The sequence below is a fragment of the Mustela lutreola genome, chromosome 9, assembly GCF_030435805.1.
Source record: "Mustela lutreola isolate mMusLut2 chromosome 9, mMusLut2.pri, whole genome shotgun sequence".
Lineage (NCBI taxonomy): Eukaryota > Metazoa > Chordata > Mammalia > Carnivora > Mustelidae > Mustela > Mustela lutreola.
This window is the reverse complement of record NC_081298.1, coordinates 57,013,407-57,029,141: the sequence shown is the minus strand read 5'-3', so window position 1 is coordinate 57,029,141 and position 15,735 is coordinate 57,013,407. Positions and strand designations below refer to the sequence as shown.

The following is a 15,735-nucleotide window of genomic DNA, read 5'->3' as shown; positions in this document are numbered from 1 at the left end:
CCTCAGTTTGTTCCCTGTAGTTAAGAATCTCTTAAGTTTGCCTCCCTCTCTGTTTTTATCTTATTTTTTCCTTTCTTTCCCCTTTGTTCATCTGTTTTGTTTCTTAAATTCCACCTGTGAGTGAAATCATATGGTATTTGTCTTTGACTTATTTTGTTAGCATAATACCCTCTGATTCCATCCATATCTTTGTACATGGCAAGATTTCATTCTTTTTGATGGCTGAGTAATATTTCATTATATATATATATATATATATATATATATATATATATATATAATATACACACACACACACACACCCCACATCTTCTTTATCTGTCCATCTCTTGATGGACGGGCTCTTTCCATAGTTTGACTATTGTGGACATTGTTGCTATAAACATTGGGGTACATGTGTTCCTTTGAATCATTATGTTTGTATCCTTTGGATAAATATCTAGTAGTGCAGTTGCTGGGTTGTAGAGTAGATCTATTTTTAACTTTTTGAGGAACCTCCATACTGTTTTCCAGAGTGTCTGGCTATACCAGTTTGCATTCCCACCAAGATAAATGTATTCCTAATCCCCATCACCTATTATATCTGTTCCTTCGCCAACTACCCCTCTGATAGCCATCTCTCTGTTCTCTATAGTTGAGTCTGGTTTTTTCGGTTTGTTTCTTTCTCCCACCCTTCCTTTGTTTTTTTAAATTCCGCATACAAGTGAAGTCATGTGGTATTTATCGTTCTCTGGCTTATTTCGCTTAGCATTATATTCTCTAGATCCATCCCCATTATTGCAAACGGTAGGATTTCATTCTTTCTGTGACTGAATAATACTCCATTGTATATTTATATACCACATCTTTTTTAATCCATTCATCTATCATTGGACACTTGTGCTGCTTCCTTATCTTGGATGTTGTAAATAGTGCTGCAGTAAACATAGGGGTGCATATATCTCTTCGAATTAGTGTTTCCAGATTCTTTGGGTAAATACCCAGTAGTGTGATTACTGGTAGTTCTGTTTTTAATTTTTTGAGCAACCTCCAAACTGTGTTCCACAGTGGCCGCACCAGTTTGCATTCACACCAACAGTGTGCGAAGATTCCTTTTTTCCACATCCTTGCCAACACTTAACTGTTTCTTATGTTTTTGATTTCAGCCATTCTGACAGGTGTAAGGTGATATATCATTGTGATTTTGAATTGCATTTCCGTGATGTTAAGCATCTTTTCATGTGTCCTTAGGCCTTAACCGTATTTTTGAAATCACTTTTTTCTGCTTCCTCCACCAGCTGTGAATCCTTCGAAGGGAAAGACTCTTTAATCCAAAACATAGCAGCATTCCTGATATAGAGGTGGTTCCCAAGTGACTGAATTGAACTAGTGAAATAAACTAATTATATGTTGGTCTAGGAGTTCATTTCTCAGACTGATTGGTGGTGTGTGTTGTATTTTATAGCTAGGTCTGAATTTCCTATCTTTTTGGTACCTTTATAAGAATTTGACTTAATCATGTAAGGAAATGGTTATGTCTTCATGATTTTATAAATTCGCTGTATGAAAGTCATCTTAATTCTTAGGCTCAAAGGAGCTTTATTTACTTCTTTGGAATTGGGAGTACATATGTAGGTTGTTTCAAGCTTGTTGGGTAAGAACTAAAGCACTCATACTTTTGAAGTTATTTTAAAGGATATTGTGATTGTGTGCAGCTATTAAAGTGTTATCAGCAATGTGTAAGACTTAACAAAAGTGCTGTTGGGAGGGGAACAAAATTTTGAATTTGTGCAAATATTTTGTTTATTTTATGTAATCGTGGCCTATTATGATATTACATACCATCTTGGCTTACCTTATAGGTTTAGGCACCCAGCGTTGTATTCTGTGGAAGTATAGTGGAACATTATGTTACTGAAAAGCTGAGGTTTAGTACTAACTCTGCTACTAATTAATGCTCTTGAGCCAGGGGCTGCTTTTCTTTTTGCTTGGTTTCTCATCTAAAATGTGGGAATTATTGAAATCAGTTCTCAGCACATTTTCTAGTTGTTTGAATTTTAAAATTATGATTATAGCATTAATTGCGTGTTCAAAACTGTAGTGACTACAAAATTTTTCCAGGTGATTCCATTAGTTTCTTATTTTTTTTTTTTGGATGTGTAGCTTCTGGGCTAAATACAGTAGATGGATGAATGGGGAAAATCCATTTAATTTGAAAATTCAAGGTATCTTTGACCTCCATATTTATGGCTTTTAGGAAATATCTATTTGGAAGCACTGTTAGAAGAAGAAAGTAAGACATGCTGTGTCTGTGACCTCACTTAGAGCTGGTTGGATATCTAGACCAATATACAGATATTTGATACTATTTTTTAAAATGACTGCTAATTGATACCACTGTAGTTTCTTTGGAAAAAGAAATAGTTTCTTGATAAGTGCATGTTTTGTAAGGGACATTTTATAGTTTCTGTGGGTGGGGAGGGTGTTGACATTTAGTTGTCTGTAAAACAAATAGAGATCTGGTAAGTAGCTACATAGTTACCATTAGAAAGCAGTGTGTCTTCTGTACATGTAGGCAGCAGAGTGGCAATAAGAAAACATATTTGGGGTAAAATCTGGTTTGAATTCCAGCTGTGCTATTTCCTGCATCTTTTACTTTTCTCAAGATGTGAGTTGATACTGCTTATTTGTTTAAGGATTAAGAATTTAAGTAAAATATCTGGACTCTATTATTATATACATAATATATTCTGAGCAGATACCAGTTATTTTCCCTTTCCTAGTGCATCATTAGAGCATCAGCTTTGAAAGATGTGTAGTGTTTTGTTACATCATTTGTGTGTAGGTCAAAAGCTAGTATTGGGAGGTAGTTTAGAACATTGAGTAGCCTAGGTGGACTGGAAGGGAAAGCAGCATGGAAAGGAGGTTCTGGAAGGGTGTTTGGAGCAATACTTCTGAGGACCAAGAATATCAGAAGAGTTTAATTTGTAGGCACTTGTGTTTTTGAACAGGGAAGTGTCTTATCTAGAGCTCAACTTTAGGGGCACCTGGGTGGCTTAGTTGGTTAAATGTCTGCCCTTGGCTCAGGTCAGAATCCCCAAGTGTCCTGGGATCGAGGCCCCCATTGAGATTCCTGCTCAGTGAGGAGTCTGCTTCTCCCTTTTCCTCTGCCCCTTTGCCTACTTGTGCTGTCTCTTGCTCCCCTGCCTTCTCAGATAAGTAAATAAATAAATAAAATCTTAAAAAACAAACAAACAAAACAAACCCTTCAACTTTGGAAAAATTAATTTGGGCACGTGTGGAATGAAATGGAGATAAAGCCATCTAGGAGGTTATCAGTTTAGGTGATAGCTAACTAATCTAGAATGAATTAGGTAATATGGTACTAAAGAATGAAAGAATGGGAGGAAATAAGTTTTAACTAATTAAGGATCATTTACTTAAATGAGCATGTGATACACAGATCGATTGGAAATACTGAATCTCTAAAAACACATCATCAAGTATTTAAAATATTTAAATTTAAAATATTTGTTTGCTCTATCACTATTTCTGATAGAATACAAGTGCTTACAGTTGTTTTCTTTCTTCCAACAGAAAGAAATGCAGGAGTTGAAACTACATAGTAGTAACTCAGGGTCCCCTCATCGTTGGCCTCCAGAGAATTATGGACCAGATTCAGTGCCTGATGGATATCAGGGATCACAGACTTTTCATGGGGCTCCACTAACAGGTTCGCAACTGGATAATCCCAGATTTTAGTAAAGTCACTGTACTTCTTCCTCTTTTACATAGATAACTTGTGAACTCACCTTGTCTATATACATTTGTTTATATACATGTTTATACATGTCTGCTTATATGTTTCTTAAGCCATGTTTGGTATTACTGAAATTTTTATAACTCCAAGCAGAAATAAAACAAGCTTTATCTGTTCCTTTAATACATCTGTCAGAGAAGCTGAGACTATTCCTGACTTTGGAAAATGTTACGTGATACTATTTTGCATTAAGAGATGGCTAAGTAAAACCTCAGGATTTATTTTGGTGATATACTTAGAGGACATTCATAGGAAATCGTGTTTATTTTGAAATACCATGGTCATACAAAGAAGGAAGGAGTTGGAGCTGGGCCATATTGGAATTTGAAGTTGTGCTTTCTAGTACATAGTGACCTCTTGAGCCAGTTTGTGTGTTTGAAATGTGGAGATAAAACTTGCCTCACATTATTGTGAGCATTTGTGTATGTGTAGGTGTATATTAGAGTGTCTAGTAAACACTTAATGCACCAAGGGTGTCCCGTGGGTTCTGTGTGCAAAAGTGCTTTGTGCATGTAATTCCCTTTAATCGTGGTAACCCAAAATGGTAGATATCATTATTATTATTATGTTTTTAAAGATTTTTGTTTATTTGAGAGAGAGAGTGCATGAGCAGGGGGTTGGGGGCGGAGAGGGAGAAGCAGACTCCTTGCTAATCAGGGAGTCTGAACACCGGGCCCAGTCCCAGGACCCTGGGATCCTGATCTGAGCTGAAGGCAGATGGTTAACTGACTTTACTGCTAAGGCACCCCATGAATTCTGTTTTTATAGATGAGGAAGTGGGTTTAGAAAGGTAATGTAATTTATCCATTATTGTACAGCTAATTATTGGTAGAGTTGGGGTTCAGACTTCAGTGGTCTTAATTGGGAAGCCCCTTGCCAGTATGATATATTGCCCACAGATAGCCAAAAATGATGATAAAAGAAGATTTGTTGTTTGACATGAGATAGATTCCTGAAATGGTAGTAGTGTGCTTTTTTTCTAATTGGTTTTAATCCAGGGAAGATTTAGAATAGTGTGTTCCAGTTTAGATGAGCACATTATGTGATGGTTCATAGGGCCGTACTGAAGGCAGCCTCACTATCCTCTTTTGACAGTGTCTTCTAATGTAGGCAAAATAATAGGAAATCCTGTAAAGTTATAAATCCTGTAATGTCACAAGTGATAGATAAATTTATGAGATGTGTCAGGAGTTCATACATTGCTCACTTAAAAATTCTGTGCACTATATAGTGTCTGGCTTAGAGAAGTCAGTAAACTGGCTAGCCTTTTCTAGGGCTTTTTGAGTGCTGTTTGGAATTGATCGTTTGGCACCTTTTGAGTCACAATTTCCATTTCTTCTGTGTATAGACATAAAAGGTCTTCTGGTTGTTAAACATAACATTCACATTGTCTCATTTTATTCTTGCAATTACCCTATGAAATGTATAGAAGCAGCACATCCTCATTTTACAACTGAGAAATAGGGAGACCCCTAGTAGCTAATTGACAAGGTCGCAAAGCAGCTTTGTGGCCCCGCAAAGTGGAGAGCTCAAGTCCCGTTTTGCATTCCTATGCTCACAGATTTTGTATTTTCTTAATGAAAGTAAAAATATACCAAAATGTTTCTTGTCTTTTTAAAATAAGATGATTGAAAACAATGATTCTTAAGTTTATAGGAAATAATCAGAAGTACTAGCAATGTAAACTAAAAACTAACTATAGGAGTTAGAGTGCTATTAATTAACATTTTGGAGCATTTCCTTCTGATCCTTTCTCTTTGTATATGTAAAGAATTTTTAGTGAGATTTTTATCATTATGTTGTATGTAGATGAGTAGTATTTTTAAATATTAGAATTCTGAGCATTTTCTTAAATATTTTGAAAATACTTTGAATGAATCCAGGTTTTCCCATCATGTTGAAGAACTGCAAATTGTATTCCCATATTATTTCCAGTTTGCTGTCATAAATAATGCTGTGGACACATTCTTAGGATTGTTAGGGTATTTTAAAAAATTCTTTTGTGTTGGATAATTGCTTTCCAGAAAAGCTATGCCAGTTTACACTTTTTTACCACCATTGTCTGATAGTGCCCATCTCATTGCATTCTTGCTTACTATTAGCGATTTATTGGTTTTGAAAAACCTTCACCAATTTTTAAAAACAAACATGGTATCAGTTTTTATTTTTTATACTGGGCATGTTCAACAGTTTATAATCATTTTATATTTTCTGAGTTAGCGGTTTATTTGGTACTTTTTTCCTAATATTATTTTTAGTAGGTTTATAAAAACTTTTTTCCCCCCTCCATTGTTAAGAGTCACTAGTCACTGATAAAGTCACTAATTAAATTTTCAGACTTTATGATTCTTGGCTCATATCCATCAGCTTGTTCTGTGTTCTTTTCCTTTTTTCTCCCCAGAATGTTTAAAATAACCATCTTTACCAGGCAATTCTGTTAGTTTTCCAAATTCAAACTTGGGCTTCTTTAGCAATTTTTACTTTTGTAGTCACTGTGAAGAGAACATAAATAGACTGACTAGTCTTTTCTAGGTCTTTTTCAGGGCTTTCTAGAATCAATTGTTTAACGCCTCTTGGATCACAGTTTCCATTTCTTCCATGTCACGGCATAAATGGTCTTTTCAGTTGTTTTGTTTTCTGAAAAAACATTAATAAAAAAACCTAAGCAGTAATTGTTGGTAGCTTTGCCATGAACATGATTGTCTTCCAGTTGTTGGTTTCCTGGTGAAACTCATACAAAACTGACTGAATAAATATTTGGACATCAACATGAGACATGAGTGTCAGTCATGATGTGCCTTTTTTTTTTTTTTTTTTTTTTTTGTAAGTCAAGGAACACGTTCTGTGTTACCTGTGAGATTCTTTGCATGAATTTATCAGGTGATTTTTGACTGGACATTTTCAGCTTGAGTTTATAAAATGCAACCTTTTCTTTCTGCAAATTTTTAAGGCTTGCTTTAAAAAATGGCCCTGAGGCCAATCAGATGCATTTTGGTTCCTTAAATCCTTCCTGTGACTAGTGTATTCCCAGCATTTCTGATGTTGACAATAGACTGTGCTTTCGTATCATACCAATCTTTCTTAGAAAATGGACCAAACACTTTCTTCTTGGCTCCTTTTTTGATGCTTGTTGTGAGGCGCTTGTTCTTGTTGACCACTGTGGTGCTGCTCTCTTAACCTCATGTGTCGTATTTAGGGGTTTTCCTAGTTTGTCATTTGATAATCTTCTTTATGGTATATTTTGATGTATAGAAATTTAAAAAAATCTGTAGTTAAATCTTTCTTTGATTTCTATTGTTTTTGTAATTTATAGTTCTTGCCTAGATAGTCTTAACTATAGTATAGACTTTTTTAACTGTTTTCTTTCTTTTCTTTTTTTTTCTTTTTTTTTTTTTTTAGTTGCAACTACTGGCCCTTCAGTATATTATAGTCAGTCACCAGCATATAATTCCCAGTATCTTCTCAGACCAGCAGCTAATGTTACTCCCACAAAGGTAACAAAGGAATAATTTATACATTTATAAATATCTCCTTTTTAATTGTTCAGGCTTCCTTCAAAGAAATTCAAGAAGTAGTTCAGCATTAAAACTTATATGTCCCATAAAATATAGCTATTTTAAATTTCTTTCCAGATACAGAAGTTATGCCTCTTACTCATCTTATTTTTATGTTACAGTAAGTGTGAACATTTAGAATATTTCCCAAAAGTGGGGGCGATGGTGGTGGTGATGGGTCCTTTATCATTTTGTTTTGGTGGAAACAGGACTAGAATGGCCTTGCTGAACCACTATGTGGTAAGTACTTCAGGCCTGAAGTGACTATGTAGGTGTCTATTAACAACCAGTATTACAACTGTAGTTGAGTTAATGAAACTTTGAAGACAGATGGCTTGGGTGAATTTAGACCCTGGCTCTTCTGCTCACTGTGACCTTGGGCAAGTTTCTTAAATCTCTCTATGCATTAGTTGCCTCATATGTAAAATGAGGATAATAATCCCTTAATTCATAGGGTTTTTGAGGATATTAAAATGAGATATTATGTAAAGTGCTAAGAACAGTGCCCAGTTGGCACATTAGTAAATGCTCGATAAATGTTAGTCTCCATCATCATCATCATTATTGTTAACATCATTTAACACATTATTTAGGAATAAAGAAGAAATTTATTCTATACATTTATTGTAGAATTGGATTTTTAAAATTCTGTTATTAGTTAAAGCAATTTCCATTATATGCCAAGAAAGGAGTATAACTGTAAGTATCTTTGTAAGTAATGTCTTCTTTTAATGCTGTGGTATATACTTTAATGATATCTTTACCTTATAATGCTCATGTTTGTGGTTTGTGAGAATTGGTTTGTATCTAGTTATCTGTAGTTTTATAGACAACTTAACAAAAATCTTTAACTCTTTTTTTCTTTTAGGGTCCGGTTTATGGCATGAATAGGCTTCCACCTCAACAACATATATATGCCTATTCCCAACAGATGCACACACCACCAGTCCAAAGCTCATCTGCTTGTATGTTCTCTCAAGAGATGTATGGTCCTCCCTTGCGTTTTGAGTCTCCTGCAACAGGAATTCTATCACCCAGGGGTGATGATTACTTTAATTACAATGTTCAACAGACAAGCACAAATCCACCTTTGCCAGAGCCAGGTTATTTCACAAAACCCCCAGTTGCAGCTCATGCTTCAAGACCTGCAGAATCTAAGGTTATTGAATTTGGAAAATCTAATTTTGTTCAGCCTGTGCCAGGTGAAGGAATAAGACCATCTTTGACAGCACCTGCACATACAACACAGCCAACTCCTTTTAAATTTAACTCAAATTTCAAGTCAAATGATGGTGACTTTACCTTTTCTTCACCACAGGTTGTAACACAACCCCCTTCTACAGCTTACAATAATAATGAAAGCCTTTTAGGTCTCTTAACTTCAGATAAACCTTTGCAAGGAGATGGCTACAGTGGGCCAAAAGCTAGTCAAACCAGTGGACCTCGAAATACGTTCAGTTTTGGAAGCAAAAATGTGCCTGGAATTTCATTTACTGAAAACATGGGTCCAAATCAGCAAAAGAATTCTGGTTTTCGTCGAAGTGATGACATGTTTACTTTCCATGGTCCAGGGAAATCAGTATTTGGAACACCTGCACCGGAGCTGGCCAACAAGAGTCATGAAACAGATGGAGGGAGTGCCCATGGTGATGATGATGATGATGGCCCTCACTTTGAGCCTGTGGTACCTCTTCCTGATAAGATTGAAGTGAAAACTGGTGAGGAAGATGAAGAAGAGTTCTTTTGCAATCGTGCAAAATTGTTTCGTTTTGATGCAGAATCCAAAGAATGGAAGGAACGTGGAATTGGTAATGTAAAAATCCTCAGGCATAAAACATCTGGCAAAATTCGCCTTCTCATGAGACGAGAGCAAGTATTGAAAATCTGTGCAAATCATTACATCAGTCCGGATATGAAACTCACACCAAACGCTGGCTCTGACAGATCTTTTGTATGGCATGCTCTTGATTACGCTGATGAGTTGCCCAAACCAGAACAATTGGCTATTAGATTCAAAACTCCCGAGGAGGCAGCACTTTTTAAGTGCAAGTTTGAAGAGGCCCAGAACATTTTAAAAGACTTAGGAGCAAATGTAGCCACAACAACAAATCAGGCTATGAGAATTGTAAAAGAATCCACAAGTCATGATAACAAAGATATTTGCAAATCTGATGCTGGAAACATGAATTTTGAATTTCAGATTGCAAAGAAAGAAGGGTCTTGGTGGCATTGTAACAGCTGCTCATTAAAGAATGCTGCAACTGCTAAGAAGTGTGTATCATGCCAGAATCTAAACCCAAACAAGAAAGAACTCCTTGGCCCACCATTAGTTGAAACTGTGTCTGCTCTTACAGCTGGCCTAGAAAATACACCAGATAGATTTGCATCAACAACTCCAAAGAAAGAAGGTCACTGGGATTGTAGTATTTGCTTAGTGAGAAATGAACCTACTGTATCTAGGTGCATTGCATGCCAGAATGCAAAGGCTGCTAACAAGAGTGGATCTTCATTTGTTCAGCAAGCTTCATTTAAATTTGGCCAGGGAGATCTTCCTAAGTCTGTTAACAGTGATTTCCGATCTGTTTGTTCTACGAAGGAAGGACAGTGGGATTGCAGTGTATGCCTCGTACAAAATGAAGGAAGTTCTACAAAGTGTGCTGCCTGTCAGAATCCAAGAAAACAGAATTTATCTACTTCTTCTGTTTCAGCTCCTGCTTCCTTTAAGTTTGGTACTTCAGAAATAAGTAAAACCCCAAAGAGTGGATTTGAGGACATGTTTGCCAAGAAGGAAGGACAGTGGGATTGCAGTTGCTGCTCATTACGAAATGAAGCAAGTGCTACAGTATGTGTTGCTTGTCGGAATCCAGGTAAATTGAGTCTATCCACCTCTGTTCCAGCACCTGCCTCTTTTAAGTTTAGTACTTCAGAGACAAGCAAAGCTCCAAAGAGTGGATTTGAAGGCATGTTCACCAAGAAGGAAGGACAGTGGGATTGCAGTATTTGCTTAGTGCGAAATGAGGCAAGTGCTACCACTTGTGTTGCTTGCCAGAATCCAAGTAAACAAAATCAGCCTACTTCTGCTGTTCTAGCGCCTGCCTCATCAGATACATGCAAGGCTCCAAAGAGTGGATTTGAAGGCATGTTCACCAAGAAGGAAGGACAGTGGGATTGCAGTATTTGCTTAGTGCGAAATGAGGCAAGTGCTACCACCTGTGTTGCTTGCCAGAATCCAAGTAAACAAAATCAGCCTGTTTCTGCTGTTCTAGCTCCTGCCTCGTCAGATACATGCAAGCCTCCAAAGGGTGGATTTGAAGGAATGTTCACCAAGAAGGAAGGACAGTGGGATTGTAGCATTTGCTTTGTGCAAAATGAGAGTTCTTCCATAAAATGTGTGGCTTGTGATGCCTCTAAACCAACTCATAAACCTATTGCAGAAGCTCCTTCCGCTTTCACTTTGGGCTCAAAAACTAAGTTAAATGACTCTTCTGGAAATCAAGTTGGAACAGGATTTAAAAGTAACTTTTCTGAAAAAGGTTTTAAATTTGGTACTGCAGAACAAGGATTTAAATTTGGGCATGTGGATCAAGAAAGTACACCTTCATTTACATTTCAGGGTTCTTCTAATACAGATTCTAAGTCAACAAAAGAAGGATTTAGTTTTTCTGTCCCTATGTCTGCTGATGGATTTAAATTTGGCATTCAGGAGTCTGGAATTCAAGAGAAGAAAAGTGAAAAGCCCCTTGAAAATGAGCCTGGTGTTCAGGCTCAGGATATCAGTAGTCAGAAGAATGGTAGTAGTGTAATTTTTGGTCAAACTGGTAGCACTTTTACCTTTGCAGATCTCGCAAAATCAACTTCAGGAGAAGGATTTCAGTTTGGCAAAAAAGACCCTAATTTCAAGGGATTTTCAGGTGCAGGAGAAAAATTATTCTCATCACAAAGTGGTAAAATGGCTGATAAAGCTGACACTTCTGCTGACCTTGAGAAAGATGATGATGCCTATCGGACCGAGGACAGTGATGACATCCATTTTGAACCAGTAGTTCAGATGCCTGAAAAAGTAGAACTTGTAACAGGAGAAGAAGATGAAAAAGTTCTTTATTCACAGCGGGTAAAATTATTTAGGTTTGATGCTGAGATAAGTCAGTGGAAAGAAAGGGGTCTGGGGAACTTAAAAATTCTCAAGAATGAAGTCAATGGCAAACTAAGAATGCTTATGCGAAGAGAACAGGTACTAAAAGTGTGTGCTAATCATTGGATAACAACTACGATGAACCTGAAGCCTCTCTCTGGGTCCGATAGAGCATGGATGTGGTTAGCGAGTGATTTTTCTGATGGTGATGCCAAACTAGAGCAGCTGGCAGCAAAATTTAAAACACCAGAGCTGGCTGAAGAATTCAAGCAGAAATTTGAGGAATGCCAGCGACTTCTATTAGATATACCACTTCAAACTCCTCATAAACTTGTAGACACTGGCAGAGCTGCTAAGTTAATCCAGAGAGCAGAAGAAATGAAGAGTGGATTAAAAGATTTCAAAACGTTTTTGACAAATGATCAAACAAAAGTCACTGATGGAGAGAGTGAATCCTCTGATGCAGGTGCTGCCAGTGCCTCTGATACAACCAGCAAGCCAAACCCTGAAAACACAGGGCCCACACTGGAGTGGGACAACTATGATTTAAGGGAAGATGCTTTGGATGATAGTGTGAGTAGTAGCTCAGTACATGCTTCTCCACTGGCAAGTAGCCCCGTGAGGAAAAATCTCTTTCGCTTTGGTGAGTCAACAACAGGATTTAACTTCAGTTTTAAGTCTGCTTTGAGTCCATCTAAGTCTCCTGCCAAATTGAACCAGAGTGGGACCTCAGTTGGCACTGATGAAGAATCTGATGTTACTCAGGAAGAAGAGAGAGATGGCCAGTACTTTGAACCTGTTGTACCTTTACCTGATCTAGTGGAAGTGTCCAGTGGTGAGGAAAATGAACAAGTTGTTTTTAGTCACAGAGCAAAACTCTATAGATATGATAAAGATGTTGGTCAGTGGAAAGAAAGAGGCATTGGTGATATAAAGATTTTACAGAATTATGATAATAAGCAAGTTCGAATAGTGATGAGAAGGGACCAGGTGTTAAAACTTTGTGCCAATCACAGAATAACACCAGATATGACTTTGCAAAATATGAAAGGGACAGAACGAGTGTGGGTGTGGACTGCTTGTGATTTTGCAGATGGGGAAAGAAAAGTAGAACATTTAGCTGTCCGTTTTAAACTACAGGATGTTGCAGATTCATTTAAGAAAATATTTGATGAAGCAAAAATAGCCCAAGAAAAAGATTCTTTGATAACACCTCAGGTTTCTCGTTCAACCACTCCTAGAGAGTCACCATGTGGCAAAATCGCTGTTGCTGTATTAGAAGAAACCACAAGAGAAAGGACAGATTTAATTCAGAGTGACGACACAGCAGATGCAACTTCAGAAGTTGGAGAAGCGTCTAGCACATCTGAAGCAACAACAAAAGCAGTGGTTTCTCCTCCAAAGTTTGTATTTGGTTCGGAGTCTGTTAAAAGTATTTTTAGTAGTGAAAAATCAAAACCATTTGCATTTGGCAACAGTTCAGCCACTGGGTCTTTGTTTGGATTTAGTTTTAATGCACCTTTGAAAAATAGTAGTGAAATTAGTTCAGTAGTCAAGAGTGGATCTGAAAGAAAAGTGGAACCTAATTGCAAAGAGTCGAAGAATTCAGATGGCAAACAGTCTTCAGATGGCAAAGTCAGAAATCTCTTTGCTTTTCCAAAGGAAGAGTCCTCAACTAATTACACCTTTAAAACACCAGAAAAGGGTAAGCACTTGGTCTTTAGTATAAGCACAATTTTTCATCCATTGTGTAAATATTTTGCTTAATCCATATACTTTTTGTAGGATACTAATGTTTTAGTAAAAGTTGGGTCATAAACATAGTGCGTTGTGAACAGCCAAAAAATAATTGTACAGATTGTTTTTTCTGCCTAAATCTGTTTCCCTGTGACTGTTTAAACAGAGGCAGAGAACGTGTGTGTAAGTTATTGAGGATATCTAACTAAAAGATATTTATGTTTAGTGCAGAGAACAAGAACCTAATACAGTACCAAAGTTTAGTGACTCATGTACTCATGAGTATTAGCTTGAGTTTGATTTTTTTTAAGTGTTCATTCTTCAATGTATCATTCTCTTGTCACTCAAAAAACATGGTACTGAGATGTATGTTTATATGTCATATAATGTAGTCTTATCACTATTTATTAAATGAGCAAAGAATGAAACTACCAGGATAAATGAATATCTGAGATGGCTAAATTGATATAAATTGAGGGACTCTGGCTTTTTATATTTTAAAATCACATTGACTTTTATTCGCAAGATATCCAAAAATGAAATACTCTTTATTTTCTAGGATTTAATTTTAGCCTTTTTAAATCTAATCCAATGGCTTTTTGGACCAGCATCCCTTCCTCACAGCCTGAGAACGAAGGTATAGAGCTAGTATTCTCAGTATGAGATGACATCAGTTTTTTTTAAGCAGCTGGTAGTTAGCGAAGTAACTGGCTGTATGAAATTAAGCACTTAACACTAAGGTGTGCATGTTAAAAGAATGTCTGTTTAAACAAGTACTTTTTTTGACTGGTGGTATATAACATCCTTTAATGCTGTTTTTGTTTTGTTTTGTTTTTAATGTACTTGGATGACATGTTTTTTCAGTATTGTACAGCATTACTTTGAGGTAGATCCATGTGGTCTTTATCTTTTGCTGCTTTATACTTCATTATTCTATTATTTTAAACTCTATTTAATGAAGACCTTTGTTTTTTCTAACATTTATCTTTAGCCAGGAATGTCTGCTAGCATGTATACACATGGAACAGAGTTGCCCTTTATTATTACCCTTTTGGATAGGGTTTAGAAAAATAACCCATTTGAAAGTAGATGTCATTTTTAACAGCCAACATTGTATACCTGGTATGTTATAAAAGTAAACATTGGTATTAGAGTGGAGTAATAGGAAGTTGGGGAATCTGTTAAAGACCTTTGAGAGCAAGCTTAGGGAAATGAAAGCTATTAGTATCTAACAAACAACATATCTTGAGCAACACAACTATGTTCAGTGATAAAATAACAGTCCTTGATTCGGGGGCCCTTTATTCGATCACAATACTAGCTAAAGAACTTTGCTTTTAATTTTTAACCCTCATTCTTAACGATATATTCTTTGGGAATTTGTGAAAAGTGTGGACTTTTTCCTCTAAATGACATGTATTTGAATGCACACTCCAGGACTGTAGGTTAAGAATCCCTGGTCTAAGAGCAGATTTACCAGTATACTGCTGTATGACAAAGAGCCTTATTCTCTTTCAAATCCCAAAGGACCTTAGAAATGGAGGTTCCAGACACTGAGGAAACTGAGGCTTGGCTGGGCTATATGAAATGCCCACACTGTCTCTACCAGCTAATAGCAGAATTGGAGTAATAATCTATATATCTTACAGTATTGTAATTGATACTATGTTTTTCTAATTAAGGAGAGTAAAAGGCAAGTTTAGCATTGTAAAAGGTCTCCAGTTCTCTAGACCAGATCAAATATGACCTGTGTATGTAATTTAGGATTTTCTTTTTTTTTTTAAACAGATTTTATTTATATATTTGACACACAGAGAGAGTTATCACAAGTAGGCAGAGAGGCAGGAGAGAGAGAGGGGGAAGCAGACTCCTTGCTGACAGAGAGCCCAATGTGGGGCTCGGTCCCAGGATCCTGAGATATGACCTGAGCCAAAGGCAGAGATTTTTTTTTTTTTTTTTTTAAGATTTTATTTATTTATTTGACAGACAGAGATCACAAGTAGGCAGAGAGGCAGGCAGAGAGAGAGAGAAAGAGGGAAGCAGGCTTCCTGCGGAGCAGGGAGCCCGATGCAGGGCTCGATCCCAGGACCCTGAGATCATGACCCGAGTCGAAGGCAGCAGCCCAAACCACTGAGCCACCCAGGCGGCCCTAGAGTTTTCTAATAGCCATATTAAAAAATAGAATAAAAAACAGGTGAAAAAAAGAAGCAGATGAATTTAATTTTAATCTAAGCAGTTACATTATATCTGAAATAACATTTCAGGTTCTAATCAGATTATATAAAAATAAAGATATACTTCATATTCTGGGTTTTTTGTTTTGTTTTTTATACAAAGTCTTCAAAATCCAGTGTGTATTTTTATTTTTATTTTATTATCTTTTTTTTGAGGGAGAGCCAGTGAGGAGTGTGTGATCACAAATGGGAGGGACAGAGAGAGGTGGAGTGGGGAGGAGAGAGAATCTCAAGCAGACTCCATTCTGAGTGTGGAACCTGACACAGGGCTCAGTCTCC

At 36.8% G+C, this 15,735-nt stretch overlaps 1 protein-coding gene across 2 annotated transcripts in view; it reads left to right on the top strand.

The window, feature by feature from the left end:
- LOC131808304 (E3 SUMO-protein ligase RanBP2) overlaps positions 1 to 15,735 on the top strand; it is an 84,225-nt gene that overhangs the window by 51,325 nt on the left and 17,165 nt on the right. Inside the window, exons 18-21 of one of the 2 annotated variants that reach the window (XM_059134289.1) lie at positions 3,577 to 3,712; positions 7,199 to 7,293; positions 8,222 to 13,190; positions 13,782 to 13,859. In XM_059134289.1, coding sequence (XP_058990272.1) covers positions 3,577 to 3,712; positions 7,199 to 7,293; positions 8,222 to 13,190; positions 13,782 to 13,859 — 5,278 coding nt within the window. The remainder of the gene's footprint in view (positions 1 to 3,576; positions 3,713 to 7,198; positions 7,294 to 8,221; positions 13,191 to 13,781; positions 13,860 to 15,735) is intronic. The other variant, XM_059134290.1, reaches the window with a different exon arrangement.